The following is a 20,243-nucleotide window of genomic DNA, read 5'->3' on the forward strand; positions in this document are numbered from 1 at the left end:
TGGTATGTAAGGGCACCTCATACATTATTATAATCCACCAGAATAAGTCCTTGTTCACATTGCGTCTTCACCACACGTCAATAGCAACGTCATGGCTTCTGGCCGAGCCCTGACAGCCAGGATTCAGGTGTATCCACCACTGTGGACGTAGTCACTTTGTACTGTCTGGCCTCCGTTTCAGCCATGTCTGCCATCATCGGGCACAAAGGAAAAGGCCACGATTTTGTGCCAACCTCAAAGAGCGGAAACTACAGAAATGGAGGTGAAATAGAGCACAAAGTGTCTCCGTCTGCTTCATTATAGTCGATGGTCCCCATGGCGGATCTGTGCAAATCGTTTAGACGGAAGCCCAGACAGAGCTTGAGTGGCAAAGAAGCAATGTGAACTGTGCCTAAGGCCGCGCTCACCTCTGTGTATAAACCGGACCCATGTTATTCAGTGAGTCCGTGCTCATCTGCCAGTTTTTCCTCAGCTCTAATTGGGCTGAGGAAAAAATCACAGCATGGATGCGAGAATCGGACTGGACTCGCCCATGTAAGTCAATGGGTGCGAGAAAAAAAACGGACGGCACATGGAATATGCGTATGTTGTCTGATTTTTACACACACACATCTCAAAGGAAACACCAAATTTCATCAGACAAGCACCGGAAGTTCACAGCTAGAACCGTCAGAATATATAGATATCCTGTAGATATAGTCATGGCCAACATCAGTAAGGAGTTTGTATGTTCTCCCAGTGTTTGGGTGAGTTTCCTCCGGTTTCCTCCCACACTCCAAAGAAATACTGATAGGAAATTCAGATTGTGATCCCCAATGGGGACAGCCATGATAATATATATAAAGCACTGCGAAATATGTTGGCACTAAATAAAAATAAAGATTATTATTATTACATTATATGGCTGAAAGTATTGGCACCCTTGAAATGGTTCCAGAAAATTATTGCAATTACACATGTTTTTTTTATTCATGTTTATTTCCTTTGTGTGTATTGGAACAACACAAAAAGCAGAGAAAAAAGACAAATTGGACATAATTTCACACTATATCCCAAAAATGGGCCCGACAAAATTGTTGGGTCCTTTCCAAAAATGGGGGTAAACAATTTTGTTTCAAGCATATAATGCTTGTTTAAACTCACCTGTGGCAAGCAACAGGTGTGGGCAATATGAAAATCACACCTGAAACCAGGTATAAAGAGAAGTTGGCTCAATCTTTGCGTTGTATGTCTGTGCGTGCCACACTAAGCATGGAGAGTAGAAATCAAAGAGAAGTCCTCTCAAATGAGGACTTGAGTGTCAAAATTGTTGAAAATATCTACAATATCAAGGTTACAAGTCCATCTCCAGAGATCTTGATGTTCCTTTGTCCATAGTACGCAACATAATCAAGACGTTTACATCCCATGGCACTGTAGCTAATCTCCCTGGACGTGGACCGCAGAGAAAAATTGATGAAAGGTTGCAACGCAGGATAGTCCAGATGGTGGATAAGAATCCCCAATAGAGTTCCAAAAAAATTCAAGCTGTCCTGCAGGCTCAGGGTGCATTAGTGTTAGCGCAAACTATCCGTCAACATTTGAATTAAATGAAACTCTATGGCAGGAGGACTCCAATGCTGACACAGAGACATAAAAAAGCAAGACTGCAGTTTTCCAAAATCCTTCTGGGAAAGCATCTTGTGGACAGATGAGACCAAGATAGAGCTTTTTGGTAAGGCACATCATTTTACTGTTTACCGAAAACGCAATGAGGCCTACAAAGAAAATAATACAGTACTTACAGTCAAATATGGTGGAGGTAAAAAGATCTTTTGGGGTTGTTCAGTTGCCCCTGGCACTGGGTTCCTTGACTGTGTGCAAGGCATCATGAGGTCTGAAGATTACCAAGGGATTATGGGTCACAATGTAGTGGCCATTATCAGAAAGCTGGGTTTGGGTCCTAGGTCATGGGTCTTCCAGCAGGACTATGACCCCAAACATACTTCAAGAAGCATCCAGAAATGGATGGAAACAAAGAGATTGTGGAGTTTGACATGCCTAGCATGCCAGTGTAAGGAGGCTTATCAGGGTATGCTCACAATGGCTTATGTTCTCTCTTACTAGAGAATCGAGCCGATTATGCTAATGACACTCTGCTCAAACTCTGAGTGTGATCCAATTCTTTTGCATGAACGAATTGTATCACAGGTGAGGAGAAGATGAAGAACTTGATTTATCCATCTTCTCCAGCGTCTTTGTGAGCGGACATCAGAGTGCAATCTGATGTTTCACACTCACCCATAGACTATTGATGCGCATGATCCAAATATCCAAGCCACTCGCAGCATGCAGAATCCTCATGAGAAAAAAATTGCAGATCTGCACTGCCCCTGGTATAACATTGGGCCGAGTGCTATGCGATAAAACATCGGAGAGCACTTGGCTGTGTTATACACCAATGTAAGAGAACCCTAAGCCTTGCGCTGCTCCTCTGAGAAATTAAATATGCAAAATTGTCTCTTCAGAGATGACGAGGACTTGAATAGGTGGCACTAGAGTCCAAGCCCTCTTCCTCTCTGAAGAGGCAATTGGCATATCCAGGTAAAGTGTCATGGGGAGGAAGAGGTTTATACACTTTAGGCTATGTTCCCATGATGAGTTTTTTTTAGTTTTTTTGCACTGCATTTTTTTGAAAAAAATGCAAGTAGCCTCTTTTACTTAATGGGTGCAGAAAATCTGCATCATCAAAAGCTCATCATGGCAAAGTAGCCTTAGATGATCAGACAGTCCATCTGCAGGTTCAGGTGACTTGTGTATGAGAGACTATCCTCTCTTCTCCCCTAAGGAAAGCACATACTCATATTGGGACAAACCTCAAGCTTTGAATTCAGGTGTTTCACTCAGTCCCATTTCAGCAGGTGTATAAAATCTAGCCCTGGGCCATGCATTCTTCCTTTATAGATATTTGGAAAGTTTGGTGGAGGAGGAATAATGTGGGCAAAAACAAGCAACTTTGCAATTTCCCAACTACAAATCTATTATGGAATATTTCTGTCTGTATTGTACAGCTTGTTACCTAAATTATCAGCCAGCCTGCAGTCTGAGAATGGACGGTTACCTAGGCAAAAATAGTGTGCCGCTGGCAGGAAAGCGCCAGATTGCTGGATCCGACCAGCCTCATTGCTCCTGTGCTTCTTCTCCAATGATGCATAGTCAAAGTTGACTGCTAGTGTTAGCGCACCATTAGGACCAGTGACACGACCATACTGCTGATCCGAAATGTCAATCTTCAGGAACACAACAGGAAGCCGAGAGGCAGAGCAGCGGTGCGCTCCTGAAGATAGGATGTGAGACATACCCTTTAAAGATCTCCGTACACATTAATGTCAGCAACATTGGCTGACCATCTAAGGCCACGTGCACACATTGAGTATTTGGGGAGTTTTTTACCTCCGTATATGTAAGCCAAAACCAGGAGTGGGTGATAAATACAGAAGTGGTGACGTGTTTCTATTATACTTTACCTCTTATTGTTCCACTCCTGGTTTTGGCTTACAAACACTTACATTTAGGCTATGAGCACATGTTCAGTATGGCTTCCCTTCTCTTCCCTGACAGATGAAGTTATGAGAGAGAAGAATAATCGTGCAGTTAGATTGAAATGCCTGTTCCTTTTCTTCACCCTGAAGATAAGCTAATGCATGAATGGCTAGTCTCCACTCTCCCCGTACAGAACCGATGCATGCTTGACCAAGCCCAATCTCCGTGTGTAGCTGCTACCTGACGTTTATAGGCTTAGTGTCCACAGAGTGGTTATTTTGCAATAAAAAGTGGAGTATGGTGGTTCAGAATCCGCGCTGCCCAATGGTTCAAATATGTGATCACAGACGAAGGTGAAGCATGAATGCGGTTCATCTTGTCAACGTGTTTCAAGGTTTTCAAAACCTCTTCATCAGGATCAAACCACAATGATAAGCCTTCATTCATGCTTCACCTTCGTGTGTGATCACATATTTGAACCAGTGGGCAGCGCAGATTCTGAACCACCGTACTCCACTTTTTATTGCAACATATCTCCTTGGTGGACCTGCAGCAGCCTTTATATGCCTCTATAGGAGTTGTGACTGGCACAACCCCATCAGGTGAGTGTACCATACCACTTGGTTATCAGATAAGACCCTATTTGCGATTTCTGTCTTTCCAGTTTTTCTAGTTTGGTTAACAGAGAAAGGGCTAGATAGACCACTGTCGCTTAGAAGAGGCTGGTTTCACACATCAAATGGCTGTGGGTCTCCTGACCCGAACCTTGCAGTTTCCTTGGCATATACGAGGCTGTGGAGTTCGGGTCAGGAGACCAGCATCATGAGATGTCAGGGTCAGGAGACCAGCATCATCTGTGCATCATGGTCCATATTTGAACACATCTCTAATGGAGGTGTGAAACTGACCTAAGGGAAATTATGGGAGTTGCCGCTGAGCAAGTTGGATGTAATAAGCAAATAGAAGGGCAGACTGCTATGCCAAGAGGGTTTATCAAGCGTCCTGTAGCAAGGTCTATGAAAAACAGTACCAGGATGGTATTCCTTTGCTGTCCATCATTTTCTTGGACCAATCACAGACCCATTTTTTTACCATCTGTATGTGATCAGTTTTTTACATACACTTTTTTTTCCATAAGAAATCCAAAAGAGGGAATTTATGAAATGTCTCCTAACTACCGGTTTGTGCGAAACAGAGAACACGGGTGGCTTCGGTGTGCTGTTTAAGGTTTTTGTGGACCTAATCACATGAATCAGAAATCAGACTAGATTAGGAAATCCAACTTTTTTTTCCATACAGACCACAGATCTGCGTGAAAAATTAGATGTGTGAATAGCTTCAAACACTATAATGGATGGTTGTGCTGTCCGTATACTCCTGTGGCTCCCATGCCTGGTCCTCTGGCAGTGCCAGTACAACCCGCTTCCAGTGATTAGATCTCGTTCTATGTGACCATTGCAGTGGGACGAGATGTCATTTGCAGGATATTGTACAGAGTACCAGCCACAGAAGTACCTGTGGATAATCCACAGTAAATGGGATTTGTTGCAGACTTTAGGCCCGATTCATCAAAGCTTTTACAACATTATTCTGGCGTGCTTGGAGAAATCACAATTTTGGCACTACTAGAGGATGCCCCAAAAAGTTTGCGACTTTTGGCGTTCTACCGTCATTTTCACCCAGCTCCAACAAATTGAAAGGAGCTGGGGTGAAACATGGGAGTGTGACCGCAGCTCGTCAAGTTTATGAAGAGCGGCGGCGTTCACTACGCCACATATCTTACTCCAGCAGGGACTGGAGTAGAATTTGTGGCATAGTGCGCCACTTGTCTGACGCTCCTGATTCATGACGACGTGCACGCATCTTCATGAATCAGAAACATAATGTGACATGGTGAGGTTTTAAAATCTGCAATGTATCTCAATTTCTACCTGGATTTTTCCCACACTATGTGGATGAGAGTTGCGGCTGCAATAGTATCCTGCAGTTTTTCCTCTCCATATGAAGGTAACCATAAAGTGATTTAAAGGTGGAAAAGGTTGGGTGCTGCCCATACACATTACAGCTACTCTGGCTTATATATGGGGCGCTGAGAAACCCCTTCTTACTCAATAACGTGCGCTAAAAGGGTATCTCCACAGGGACCGCCCCGATTTACCAATGCAAGCCAAATGTGACCTACATGTTCCCTTTGTTACAGCCACACAGTAAACGTGCACATTTTCACATTAGAAAGCCAGATTTATTTCTTATCGAGTACAGCTTTAATCTCATAGGCAGAACATCACATAATTCTGCATTACAGTAAATCCAGAACAGAAAAGGTCTAAACCTGACTGTCCTGTTCTCGCATTCAGTGTATATATCAGAATGTGACCACATGCTACAGCAGTAAGGGAAACGTATAGGATAGAATCTATGCACTTGTATTCTTTGCGTATGATTTTCCTTTTACTGTCAATTTTGATGGAAGAGGCATGGAGAGCTATTCAATCAATGGTTGTCTCAATGATCCCTTAAAGGGCTTGTCCACTACTGACAACCCCAGCTTATCCAGTTTAGGACTCCAATTAATATGAATACAAAGTATATGTGAGACCTGGAGTGGCGCCATTCCAGTAATGTTGGTGGCGCTGGACAGTAACTTGTGTCGTGTGCAGGCTGCGGTCAATTAGCAGCCACTGTTTGGCTGCAGCTCATCGATACTCCATCAGGGCAGACGTCTGCTCTGATGAAATGGTAAAGGCTGCAGCTGACGAGTGGCGCAAGCAGCACTTGACGCAACTAATCACTGTCCAGAAACAGGTCCACCGACAACGCAGGAACGGCACCGCTGCAAGAGGTGAGCATCCACTGTTCATTTTAATTAGGGTCCCAAATTGATTAAGCTGGGGTTGTCAGTAGTGGACAATACCTTTAAAATAAAAATGAGTGCTGGAATGTTGGATTTAGTGAATGCTTTCTAAAAATGTAATATTACTCTCAGAAAATCCCTTTAAAAGGGGTATATCCATCTCCCACCCCAACATGTAGTAGGTGAAATAATAATAGTATTAGCAAATACCGCCAATTAGAAATTTTGTGTAGTTCTTCTGATAAGCTATGTCGCTTACCCAATGTTCAGGGCATTGAAGTAGCTTACGTATCCATGGTTAGGACCAGTATCAAGTAACTGTTACCAGATCAGTGGTCGTAACCATGGATACTTAAGCTACTGCAATGCCCTGCACATGGGGTAAGTGACATAGCTAATCAGAAGAACTATACTACATTTCTAATTGGAGGTATTTGCTAATATTATTATTATACTTACTACATAAGATGGGAATACCCCCTTAACTCTATTACTCAAACGTAGCAATACAGTTATGTATTGTAAATGCACTCACCTTTAAAACTAAAGTGTGATTAAGCACATCACCTTTTTTTTAATAAATTTGGGCATCAGTGCAACGGAAGATAAAATCTATGCCAGCTATGAGTTGGTGAACATTTCTGATCTTTTACTCCAGTTTTCTGGTATACAATATGGTAAATGCATCGAGTAGCAGCTGGTCCCATCCCTTTTTGCTTAGCCCTTTCCCCTTGTAGAAAAATTACTGGGCCGGGCACAAAAAAAATCCCAACATTTTTGTTCCAAACTGTATAAGCTTCATGCTAAATCACTGAAGTGTAGATGATAAATTCCATGCCTTGTGTTTGTCATACATGGCTGATCTAAAGGAACTAAAACAAATGGAATAGAAGAAGCAAATCTATATATTATTCTTTAAAAAATATTTTTCTTTCTAAGTATTAAAACTTACTGTACCTTCAAACACAGACATTAGCAAACGCTTACAGTAGGAATGCAGCCAGCAGGTTGGTTTTACATAAAGCTTCATGAAAATATATTAATCTATTTCACAGTACAAAAAAAAGACACCAAGAAAATCACCCATAACACAACCCTACAAACACTCGCTCCGATACACGTTTAATAGAGTCCTGATCCCGCTCTTCTTCATACATGTCGAAGATTCCTCACTCATTCATCTTCTTTTTGTACCACCGAAACCTTAAAAAAAAAAAAAAAATGGGATTACGCCAACTACTAAGGATGGATAACACAGATGGCTGCCTCCTATTTTTTTCTATTAGGTAAAAGGCGTGATATACTATTTTAATTACATATAGAAAACCATATTACTGTTCAGTTAGGAGAACAAGACCTTCACAATTAAAAAAAAATAAAATAAATCATATTGTGATTTAACCCTTTCGTGGCCAATGATGTTTGTAATACATTATGACTTTTAATAGGATACCATAATTTGTAAGCATTTAAAGCCTAGAATTTTACCCAGGAACACATTTCAGGCCTCAGACGTCTGTGTTACACATATGTGTTCTGTCCTTTTTTTTTTCACGTATATAAGTGTCCACTATAATCCATGGTGCTGTTCACATGGCCGTGGGTCCGTGCAAAATTCACAGAGACATGTCCGTTCTTTTCATTGCATCACGGATGAAAAGGGCCAATACAAGTCTATGGGTCCGCGAAAAACATGTACAGCACACGGCACCTGTATGCTGTCCTTGTTTAACATTGCAAAATATAGGACAAGCTTAGTAATTTATTTCTTTATCCATCCCTGAAAAACACTTAAGGCAAAAAGGGACACACGGACCATACACTAGACATTTGTATGAGACCTAAAAGGGTTGTTCATTATTGGACAACCCCTGCTTAATCATTTCAGGGTGCCATTTAAAACAAAAGATACTGGCCTCCTTCAGCGGCGTCGTTCTAGCAATGTCTGTGACCCTATTCCTGCGTAGTCTCGTTACATTGTTGTGTCATGTTATTGCAAAAAACTGGTTAGTAGTCGCTGATTGGCTGCAGCGGTCATGTTACACAATGTCATGTCACCGGCCAGGAACGTCGTAGCCAACATTGCTGCAATGGCGCAATCACAGGAGGAGAGTATACATTGTTTTATTTTAAATTGGGCCCTGGAATGATGAACCAATGGTCTTCCAGTAGTGGACAACCCCTTTAAAGTCAACAGTAGCATAAAAGTTTTCCTGATTCTTGGTGTAATCTATAACAAAATGGTGTCAAGGAAAACTAACACCAGTAAAGAAGGTCATGGCCTGTTACTATCATACTCCTCCCCCTGTGCAACCTGCAGTGGAGAATACAGAAACTTTTCTTCAGGTTATCACCTTCTCTAACAATCAGGGAGTATATGCCCTTTCATTATCACATTTGAGGGGAGAGCTACAGTCCTCAACATTGAAATTGCAACACCAAGAAAAAAAATGTCATGGAATTATGGAAATCACAGGATTGATAGAAATATTAATATGCAAATGATGAAGAAATGGAAACAAAATTATCAGAACATGTCAATTTATTCAGTATAGAGTATGATGAGCACCACATGCAGAAATACACCCAGTTTCATGCATGCTGTCAATGAGGTTATTAGCGGTTGCCTGAATGTTCTGCCATCCTGAATGCACTTGGGCATGCAAATCATCAAGATCCACTACTGGCAGCTCCCTTTGCAATTGTCGACCAATGACTTCCCAGATGTGCTCGATGAGAGATTAGTCTGGAGACTCAACAGACCATGTTAGCACGTTTAGGCCAGGCAGGCTCCTCACAGTAATACAAGCAACATGCAGCCTGGTGTTCTATTGCAAAACAACTTCTGGATCACTTTCACGTTCCCTCAAGACCTCATTATGGCATTGCCCATCTGGTCTCCAGACCCATCTCTGGCTATCATTGCGTTCAAGACAAAAGCAGGACTTCTCACCGAAGAGGACAGCCCTTCATTCCAGCCTCCACTGCCGTCTTGCTCAGCACCATGTTAGCTTTTGTGAGCGGTGGCATGAGGTCAATAGAAGACCTGTAGCTGGACGTTTGGCTTGTAGTCCAATGCCATGCAAACTCCTTCTGATGGTTTGTGTAGAAACTGTTAAGACATCAAATTTCACTTGCAGTACAGAATGGATCACTACACGTCATTGTTATATCTGATGAGACCACATGGACACACTGGCCCTACTCCCAGGATTATGGTGCGGGGTTGCATAAGGTATAGTAGCTAGTCCCCTCTAATCTTCTTTCTAGGTATACACCCACGATGCGTATTTGGCAAGTTTGATGTTGCAGATTTTCTGCACTTATTAGGTAAAATAAGGTTACTTGCGTTTTTTCACTGTTTTTTTCTATGCATTTTTATCACTGTTTTGACTGCAGGTTTTGTCTCTTTTAGGTATGTCAGGCTTTAAATAAAGCTGCGTTGTTTTTGATACTTTCTGGCTTTGACAAAACTATTGATACATACAAAGGCGGATTACATGTGTTTTTAGTGCATTTTTGCAGCGGAAAGGCACTTAAAAACGCATGTGTTTTTTTTCTTCTAATTTTCTGCATCTAATTCAATTTTATGCAGTAAATGCACATATATAACTCATCATAGTCGCACTGGTCAGTTTACTCCGAGTTAAAAAAAAAAAAAAAAGCCCAGTCGGCATAACATTTCTATAAATCGCATCCACTTTGCTGAAGACACTGCGTTTTTGAAGCAGAGAAAATACACTGCCTCAAAAAGTCATTGCGGGCACACAGCCGAACAGCTCGGCATTACATTGATTTGATCATGGAACCAGTGGTACAGCCATTTCAAAGTTTCCCAGGAACCATTTTTCAATATGACAATGCAAGGCCGAGTGTTATTTGTGCTACTGTGAGCAGCCTGAAGACCTAAATGTGCTACTATGTCCCGTGGACTTGTCTCCTATCAAGCACATTTGGGATGTCATTGGTCGGCAATTACAAAGGGAGCTGCCAGCAGTGGATCTTGATAATTTGCACACCGAAATACATTCAGTATGGCAGAACTTTCCTCAGACAACCACCCTCATTCTCAACATGCCAAAGCCTGTAAGTATGTGTATTTCTGCAGGTGGCATTTATACTCTACACTGATTAAATTGAGAGGTTTTGAAAAATTTGTCTCTATTTTTTCATCATTTACATATCATTAACATGTCTATTGATCCTGTGCGTCCCATAATTCCACGACTTTTCATTCTTGTTGCTGTTTCAATATTAGGTGTATTTAGTTCTGATTATTTTATTTACAACTAGATGTACACATTATACTTTGTGTGTCAGATTTCTTTCAGAAAATAAATATGGGGCGGTCAATGTGTTTTCTTTATTTAAAAATTCAACTTTTTTGTGTTTTTCGAAATCAGTCAAAATTGTCCTACCAGCTTAAGGATTGATTTTATTAGCTTAAAAATGGGTCTAGGATTGTCCTACAATAAAAAAAAAAGCTAAACATACCTACCAGACCATCACTTCTCCCTTTCAAATGGAATCTGTCAGCAGGTTTTTGCTATTTAACCTGAGAGCAGCATAATGTAAGGGCAGAGACCCTGATTCCAGCGATGTATAACTTACTGGGCGGCTTGTTGTTTCAATAAAATGGTTTCAATTCCTTTCTACTACACGGCCTTGTGGGTACAGTCAGTATCATCTGAGACATATTCAAACTATATAAACATGTATAGAACCAGCCACATGCCAAAAATAATAAGGCTGGAGGGGCAAATCCCCAGGGACACTCAAAGATAGATATTTCCTACAAGAGACACAGAGTCAGAGTCCCAAAGAACAATTTCAAGCTTTTATTAAACCACATCATGGGTAAGGTTTACACTACTATTTTTTACCTATCCTTTATACTGTAAGTCTTTTATCAGCCTTGCAGATAGGGGACTATACATCATATGACTACTCCTGTTTTAGGCACTAGCACCTTTACATATATAGGGTACACTTACCATATTTACATTAGTTGTCATGCCATGGCCTGATTATTTGCCCCTAGTGGGGATTATGATGTAATACGATTGTTGTACATGCATGTGTAACCTCCCATGCCCGTTACTGCTTTGTGGATCATACACTACAAGTACCTGTGCCGTTGCTATTTGGTGACTGAGTTCTTTTATGTTTTGCCTACTTGTGTTTTTTTGTGGTTTAATAAAAGTTTGAAATAGTTCTTTGGGACTCGGCCTTGTGGGTGCAGTTATTGCTCTGCCCTACCTGCTGCAAGGACTAGAACTCATGGCACCAATCTCCACAGAGAGCCTACAATAGCCAACAAGCCCATATTTGCAAAGCTAGTCAGTGTTGTTCAAAGGTGAGCTTATTTCTTAAGAAGCCTTAGATTTTTTCTATGGTGGGGGTAGGGCAGAGATCACTTTTTTCTTTCTCCAAGCTGTTCAAACAGCAGGGACAGGCAGACTTTGGTTGGTGGCCAGCTGATGGGTGCAGTGACCTGTAATGACATGTGGCACGTAGCCGCCTCTCTAGAAATGCTCATGCAGCTAAAATACTCAATATTATCTACACTTCAGGAAGCAGCACTGGACTGTCAAAGTCACCAAAAACAAGTACTTTCTACAAATACAGTGCGCAGTGGCCTACAAGTCCGTGTAATAGCGGGTGCCAACAGCTTCTGATATATAAAATATGCATAAAAAAAACTAGCTACAAATAATAAAACTTGGATTACATTCATTTCTTTACATCACAAGGGTAAATAACCCCGTCTTGCACTGTAAGTGATTAGTGACAGTACCAAAAGGACTCAGCGCTTTATTTCTGATTTATCCCCTATCAAGGTCCTCCTTTAATGTTTAAGGGATCTTGCTGAGGTTTTCTTCTCACCAGGCCCCTGGGATTTAAAGGCCTCCAAATACATTAGATTAACAATAATCGATGGGTATGGCCAAACGTGTAATGTGAATGTGGGCACCTGACAGATGATTGTTGGGGGGAGATAAGGATTCGGCGTGTTTTGGACTGCTGATTCTCTTGCTCTCCCAGAGATGAGCTGCCACCAGAGATGTCTGGCAGTGGTGCTCTCAGAGCACAAAGGAGTGTGTGCTACTGGAAGAGGCAAGCAAAATATCTGCCGGCTGAATCATCACTATCTATAGTGTATGGGGGACTTTAGAAATCACCCTGCTATATTGCCAGTAGCTAGAACATATGTTCTAGATATGTATACTGTATGTGCTAATATATATACATAAGCTAAGTTGCCACAGTCAGTTTAGGCCTCCAGGCTGCATAATTTTTTTTTTTTCTTTTAATCCCCGACAGTACCCAAGATCACAAACCTAGGGGCCATTGTTAAGCCCCCCAACAGCAACCCACAATTGCATTACCTTTGCTCTAGCCCCCCCCCCCCCCCGGTAGACTCCCGGGGACTGCAATGCTCGGGCCAGTAGCTTCGTTTTGCTGGCCACCAACCTTCAATTCCTTCTTGCACTGCGAGCACGCGCACGGAGCATTCACTACTGGACACTGCGGTGTATGCAATGGAGGACTATTGTCCTGGCGCTGGCCAGTGCCAGCGTCACAACGTTCTTTGTGGGCGGAGTTAGCATGCTCTGCAGTCCTGTCCCACAGATGAGGACAGCAGCGGCAGCCCCAATGTTTCCTGTGATGTATATGCTGCAGCCCCAATGTCTCCCATTGTATATACTTCAGCCCCAGTGTCTCTTGTGATGTATATGCTGCATCCCCACCAGTGTCTCCTTAGATGTACAGTACAGACCAAATGTTTGGACACACCTTCTCATTTAAAGATTTTTCTGTATTTTCATGACTATGAAAATTGTACATTCACACTGAAGGCATCAAAACTATGAATTAACACATGTGGAATTATATACTTAACAAAAAAGTGTGAAACAACTGAAAATATGTCTTATATTCTAGGTTCTTCAAAGTAGCCACCTTTTGCTTTGACGACTGCTTTGCACACTCTTGGCATTCTCTTGATGAGCTTCAAGAGGTAGTCATCGGAAATGGTCTTCCAACAATCTTGAAGGAGTTCCCAGAGATGATTAGCACTTGTTGGCCCTTTTGCCTTCACTCTGCGGTCCAGCTCACCCCAAACCATCTCGATTGGGTTCAGGTCTGGTGACTGTGGAGGCCAGGTCATCTGGCGTAGCACCCCATCACTCTCCTTCTTGGTCAAATAGCCCTTACACAGCCTGGAGGTGTGTTTGGGGTCATTGTCCTATTGAAAAATAAATGATGGTCCAACTAAACGCAAACCGGATGGAATAGCATGCCGCTGCAAGATGATGTGGTAGCCATGCTGGTTCAGTATGCCTTCAATTTTGAATAAATCCCCAACAGTGTCACCAGCAAAGCACCCCCACACCATCACACCTCCTCCTCCATGCTTCACGGTGGGAACCAAGCATGTAGAGTCCATCCGCTCACCTTTTCTGCGTCGCACAAAGACACAGTGGTTGGAACCAAAGATCTCAAATTTGGACTCATCAGACCAAAGCACAGATTTCCACTGGTCTAATGTCCATTCCTTGTGTTCTTTAGCCCAAACAAGTCTCTTCTGCTTGTTGCCTGTCCTTAGCAGTGGTTTCCTAGCAGCTATTTTACCATGAAGACCTGCTGCACAAAGTCTCCTCTTAACAGTTGTTGAAGAGATGTGTCTGCTGCTAGAACTCTGTGTGGCATTGACCTGGTCTCTAATCTGAGCTGCTGTTAACCTGTGATTTCTGAGGCTGGTGACTTGGATAAACTTATCCTCAGAAGCAGAGGTGACTCTTGGACTTCCTTTCCTGGGGCGGTCCTCATGTGAGCCAGGTTCTTTGTAGCGCTTGATGGTTTTTGCAACTGCACTTGGGGACACTATCAAAGTTTTCCAAATTTTTCAGACTGACTGACCTTCATTTCTTAAAGTAATGATGGCTACTCGTTTTTCTTTACTTAGAATTTGTATTATGGCAATAAAAAAGCAGCTAACAGTCTATTCAGTAGGACTATCACCTGTGTATCCACCAGACTTCTGCACAACACAACTCATGGTCCCAACCCCATTTATAAGGCAAGAAATCCCACTTATTAAACCTGACAGGGCACACCTGTGAAGTGAAAACCATTTCCAGTGACTACCTCTTGAAGCTCATCAAGAGAATGCCAAGAGTGTGCAAAGCAGTCATCAAAGCAAAAGGTGGCTACTTTGAAGAACCTAGAATATAAGACATATTTTCAGTTGTTTCACACTTTTTTGTTAGGTATATAATTCCACATGTGTTAATTCATAGTTTTGATGCCTTCAGTGTGAATGTACAATTTTCAGAGTCCTGAAAACACAGAAAAATCTTTAAAATGAGAAGGTGTGTCCAAACTTTTGGTCTGTACTGTACATACTACAGCCCCAGTGTCTCCTGTGATGTATATGCTGCAGCCTCAATGTCTCCTATTATACACTGCTCAAAAAAATAAAGGGAACACAAATAACACATCCTAGATCTGAATGAATGAAATATTCTCATTGAATACTTTGTTCTGTACAAAGTTGAATGTGCTGACAACAAAATCACACAAAAATCATCAATGGAGATCAAATTTATTAACCAATGGAGGCCTGGATTTGGAGCCACCCCCAAAATTGAAGTGGAAAAACACACTACAGGCTGATCCAACTTTGATGTAATGTCCTTAAAACAAGTCAAAATGAGGCTCAGTATTGTGTGTGGCCTCCACGTGCCTGTATGACCTTCCTACAACACCTGGGCATGCTCCTGATGAGGTTGCGGATGGTCTCCTGTGAGATCTCCTCCCAGACCTGGACTAAAGCATCCGCCAACTCCTGGACAGTCTGTGGTGCAACGTGACGTTGGTGGATGGAGCGAGACATGATGTCCCAGATGTGCTCAATCGGATTCAGGTCTGGGGAACGGGCGGGCCAGTCCATAACTTCAATGCCTTCAAATTGCAGGAACTGCTGACACACTCCAGCCACATGATATCGGCATTGTCCTGCATTAGGAGGAACCCAGGGCCAGCATATGGTCTCACAAGGGGTCTGAGGATCTCATCTCGGTACCTAATGGCAGTCTGGCTACCTCTGGCGAGCACATGGAGGGCTGTACGGCCCTCCAAAGAAATGCCACCCCACACCTTTACTGACCCACTGCCAAACCAGTCATGCTGAAGGATGTTGCAGGCAGCAGATCGCTCTCCACGGCATCTCCAGACTCTGTCACGTCTGTCACATGTGCTCAGTGTGAACCGGCTTCCCTCTGTGAAGAGCACAGGGCACCAGTGGCGACTTTGCCAATCCTGGTGTTCTGTGGCAAATGCCAAGCGTCCTGCACGGTGTTGGGCTGTGAGCACAATCCCCATCTGTGGACGTCGGGCCCTCATACCACCCTCATGGAGTCGGTTTCTAACCATTTGTGCAGACACATGCACATTTGTGGCCTGCTGGAGGTCATTTTGCAGGGCTCTGGCAGTGCTCCTCCTGTTCCTCCTTGCACAAAGGCGGAGGTAGCGGGCCTGCTGCTGGGTTGTTGCCCTCCTACGGCCCCCTCCACGTCTCCTGGTGTACTGGCCTGTCTCCTGGTAGCGCCTCCAGCCTCTGGACACTACGCTGACAGACACAGCAAACCTTCTTGCCACAGCTCGCATTGATGTGCCATCCTGGATGAGCTGCACTACCTGAGCAACTTCTGTGGGTTGTAGAGTCCGTCTCATGCTACCACTAGTGTGAAAGCACAAGCAACATTCAAAAGTGACCAAAACATCAGCCAGAAAGCATTGGTACTGAGATGTGGTCTGTGGTCCCCACCTGCAGAACCACTCCTTTATTGAGTATCTTGATAATTGCCATTAATTTCCATCTATTGTCTATTCCATTTGCACAACAGCATGTGAAATTGGTTGTCAATCAGTGTTGCTTCCTAAGTGGACAGTTTGATATCACAGAAGTTTGATTTACTTGGAGTTATATTCTGTTGTTTAAGTGTTCCCTTTATTTTTTTGAGCAGTGTATATACTTCACAGCCAGTCTTGGTGTCTCCTATGTGATGCATATACAGAAGTCTTGGTGTCTCCTATGTGATGTATGCAGCAGTCTCGGTGTTTCCTATGTGATGTATGCTGCAGACCTCCCAGTGATTGAGTTCTATAAATGTAATGTGAACAGTTATTAATTACCCACCTTGAGGAGACGAGCGGTGTAATATACAATTGTGTTCGAAACAACTTACTGCTGCGATCAGTTCATTGCAAAACCTATCGCCCACGCTTCAGACTGATGCAAACCTGGAAAAGCAGTTGTGAGTAGCAACATAATCATTACCACCTAACATCACATCAGCACCGAAGAGAAGAAGTTCCAGCTATCACATTAAGGGTGAATTAATTAATTATTTTACCAAATATAAAGCAGGATCATTTAAGTTGATAATTTTGTATGGCCTCCGAATGATGGTATAAATATCCAAATGGCCCGTGGCCAGGGTCGAGGCCTCTACCGGGCGGCAAAGCAGAGCGGCCTGCGCGGTCATTTCCTAGAGCTAGGATCTAAAAGAAAATGGCCGCCAGAGCTACCGGACTGTGCATGCGCCGGCTTGGGCGGCCATTTTCTTGTAGATAACAGCTCTAGGAAGATGGCCGCGCACACCGGAAACCTGTGCAGGCCACACTGCTTCACCGCTCGACGCCCTCACAGTCCGACACCGGCCCCAGTCCCAGTACCGGCCAGGAACAGGTCCCAGCCCCGGCCCCAGCCGCTCTGCCTCACCTCTGCTGCAGCTACCACCACCGCGTTCCTGGAGGGCCCTGCGATCCCACTTCACCACCACCGCAGGTAACTTTCGGACCATAAGACGCACCCCCATTTTCATCCCAAATATTGGGGGAAAAAGGTGCGTCTTATGGTCCGAAAAATACGGTACATGTCACGGTCAATATTGATCATGGCATCAAAATCCAACCCCAGAGGTTGCAACAGTGTCTGCTACAATATACAGCTGGCATCCACTGCTAATGGGGCAAGCTCAACTCCTGAACCCAGGCCACCAATCGCCACACACTGGGAGAATAAAACCAAATAACACACATTATCCGTTGGTGAATACAAAATAGAAAATCTTTTATTTTCCAATAATATCTACTTTGCTCCAGCTTGTAACAAGTGCCAGTGCTGCCTATTCGGACAAGCTGGTGATGCCACTCCTCAGCACTTTCTTGCCAACTCTACTGACGTACGGAGCCAGAAGAGGAGCAGCAGAAAACAAGAGAGTGATGGATTTATATTCTCCAGCCCCATCAGTGTTAGTATACACCACAGAAAGCCAGTACTAACCAGACTACACCCAATTTTAACCCCTTCTCAGCCGGGCAATTTTTCCTTCTCTTCCAAAAGTCATAACTTTTTTTATTTTTCCATTGACAGACATGAGGTCTTTTTTTTTTGCAGGAAGAGTTGTACTTTTGAATAACACTATTCATTTTTCCATTTGTACTGAACAATGGGAAAGATTCCAAATGGGGTGACAAGGAAGCATTTTGTTTTTCCATTGATGAACCTATGTGATAGCTTGCTTTCTAAGCGGCTGGTTGTCTTTTATAGATACCGTATTGGGGGTACATATAATGTTTTGGCGCTTTTTGTAGCTTTTGTTAGAGCAAGTGGGGCAACAAAAAAAAAAACAAAAAAAAACAGCAGTTCTGGAGTTCTCTTACTTTTTTTTTCTTTATAGAGTTTACTGTATGCATTCATTTTTAATAGAGCAGACTTTTACAAATTATTCAAACACTTTTTAAATTGGGAGAAGGAGGGTGGTTTAAACTTTTGTAACTTTTTATGTATATTAAATGCCGCGGTCAGAGATGGACAGCAGCATTTCAATGGTTAAAAAGGAGTGATCGGAGCTAGTTCTGATCTGTGGCCGACCCCTGCCTTGTGTGGAGCCCGTTCAGCTCGAGCCCACTCCATACACTTGGATTAGACATGACGTACATGTAACAGACATTTTAACCCCTTAATAACATCTGACGTACTAATACGCGTCTGTGCCCTGGGACTTAAGAGCCAGACCCGTATTAGTACGTCATGGCGATCGCGCGCGCACACAGGCTATGCGGGCGCGATCGCCGCCGGGTGTCAGCTGATAGTACCGGGTGTCAGCTGTGACAATGTGCAGGGAGCGGTCCTGCACCGCTCCCAGCACATTAACCCCCGCGATGCTGCGATCGAAGTCGATCGCGGCATTGCGGGGGCAAGGGGAGGTGATCGGCGATACTCACCTCCTCTTCCGGCTTCCAGCGCAGTCTGCAAAGGCTTCCCGGGTGTTGCCATGACGACCCGATGTCGTCATGACAACATCCGGGTCACCAGAGAGCAGGAAGATTGCTTGGGCATGCGCAGTGCATCTCCAAGCAATCTTCACACTGTGCACTTCTGACAGCCTTCATGGCATAGGGATGGTGCTTCATTCCTGTGCCATGCAGGCGATCAGAAAAAAAAAAGTGAAAGTCCCAGAGTGGGACAAAGTAATAAAGTGTATAAACTGTGTGAAAGTGGAAAAAAAAAAAAAAAAATGTGCAAAAATATTATAAAAAAATAAAAAAAATAATACACCAAAAATAAAAATATAATGTACCCATCAATAAATATTATAAAAAAAAAAACAATAAAAGTACACATATTTGGTATCGCCGCGTCCGGAACAACCTGACCTATAAAACTGTCCCACTAGTTAACCCCTTCAGTGAACACGGTTAAAAAAAAAAAAAAAAAACGAAGCAAAAAACAATGCTTTATCACCATACCGCCAAACAAAAAGTGGAATAACACGCGATCAAAAAGACGCATATAAATAAAAATGATACCGCTGAAAACGTCATCTCGTCCCGCAAAAAACAAGCCGCCATACAGCTCCATCAGGCGAAAAATAAAAAAGTTATAGCTCTCAGAATAAAGCGATGCTAAAAAATATTTTTTTCTATAAAATAGCTTTTATTGTGTATAAGCGCCAAAACATAGAAAAATGATACAAATGTGGTACCGATGTAAACGTACTGACCCGAAGAATAAAGCTACCTCATCAATTTTACCACACGCGGAACAGAATAAAAAATAAAAAAAAAAAAAACAATTCCTGAATTGTTGGTTTTTGTTTATTCTGCCTCCCAAAAATCGGAATAGAAAGCGATCAAAAAATGTCACGTGCCTGAAAATGGCACCAATAACAATGTCAAGTCATCCCGCAAAAAACGAGCCGTCACATGACTGTCTGCCAAAATCTGGAAAAATTATAGCTCTCAAAATATGGCGATGCAAAAACTAGATTTTACAAAAAATGCGTCTTTTAGTGTGTGACAGCTGTCAGTCATAAAAACCCCATATGATTCTGGCATTGCTGTAATCACACCGACCCGAAAAATAAAGTCGTCTAATCACTTATACCGCACAAGGAACGGTGTCAAAAATAAACTCTTGGGTTAGGATTGGGCTAGGGTTAGGGCTGGGTTTGGGGCTAGGGTTGTGCTGGGGCTAGGGTTGTGCTGGGGCTAGGGTTGTGCTGGGGCTAGGGTTGGGGTTGGGATTTTTTTCAAAAGTAAGAAAAAAAAATGACGATATGGCGACTAGTGTTGAGAGCAAGTGCTCGCTACTTGAGTTTGCATCGGGTGCTCTGGTATGCATTGAGTATCGTGGGTATTTGAGTGACATGCTCGAGTCTCTGCCCCATATGCTTCGCGGCCAAAAAACTTTACGGGGATTGCCTGCCATGCACGAGCGATCCCCGCATGTTTTTTTTTGGGTGTCTAATAACCGTGAAACATGCGGAGCAGGGACTCTAGCATGTCACTCGAG

General features: G+C 43.0%; 1 protein-coding gene across 1 annotated transcript in view; it reads right to left on the reverse strand.

The window, feature by feature from the left end:
- Nucleotides 1–5,742: 5,742 nt before the first annotated feature.
- The window catches only part of SARAF (store-operated calcium entry associated regulatory factor), a 40,643-nt gene continuing 26,142 nt past the window's right edge, over nucleotides 5,743–20,243 (reverse strand). Inside the window, exon 6 of the mRNA XM_073637062.1 lies at nucleotides 5,743–7,579. Within this exon, the coding sequence (XP_073493163.1) occupies nucleotides 7,554–7,579 (26 nt within the window). The 3' untranslated portion in view covers nucleotides 5,743–7,553. The remainder of the gene's footprint in view (nucleotides 7,580–20,243) is intronic.

The sequence above is a fragment of the Phyllobates terribilis genome, unplaced genomic scaffold (genome assembly GCF_046119375.1).
Source record: "Phyllobates terribilis strain yellow unplaced genomic scaffold, ASM4611937v1 Scaffold_1__5_contigs__length_1240528914, whole genome shotgun sequence".
NCBI lineage: Eukaryota > Metazoa > Chordata > Amphibia > Anura > Dendrobatidae > Phyllobates > Phyllobates terribilis.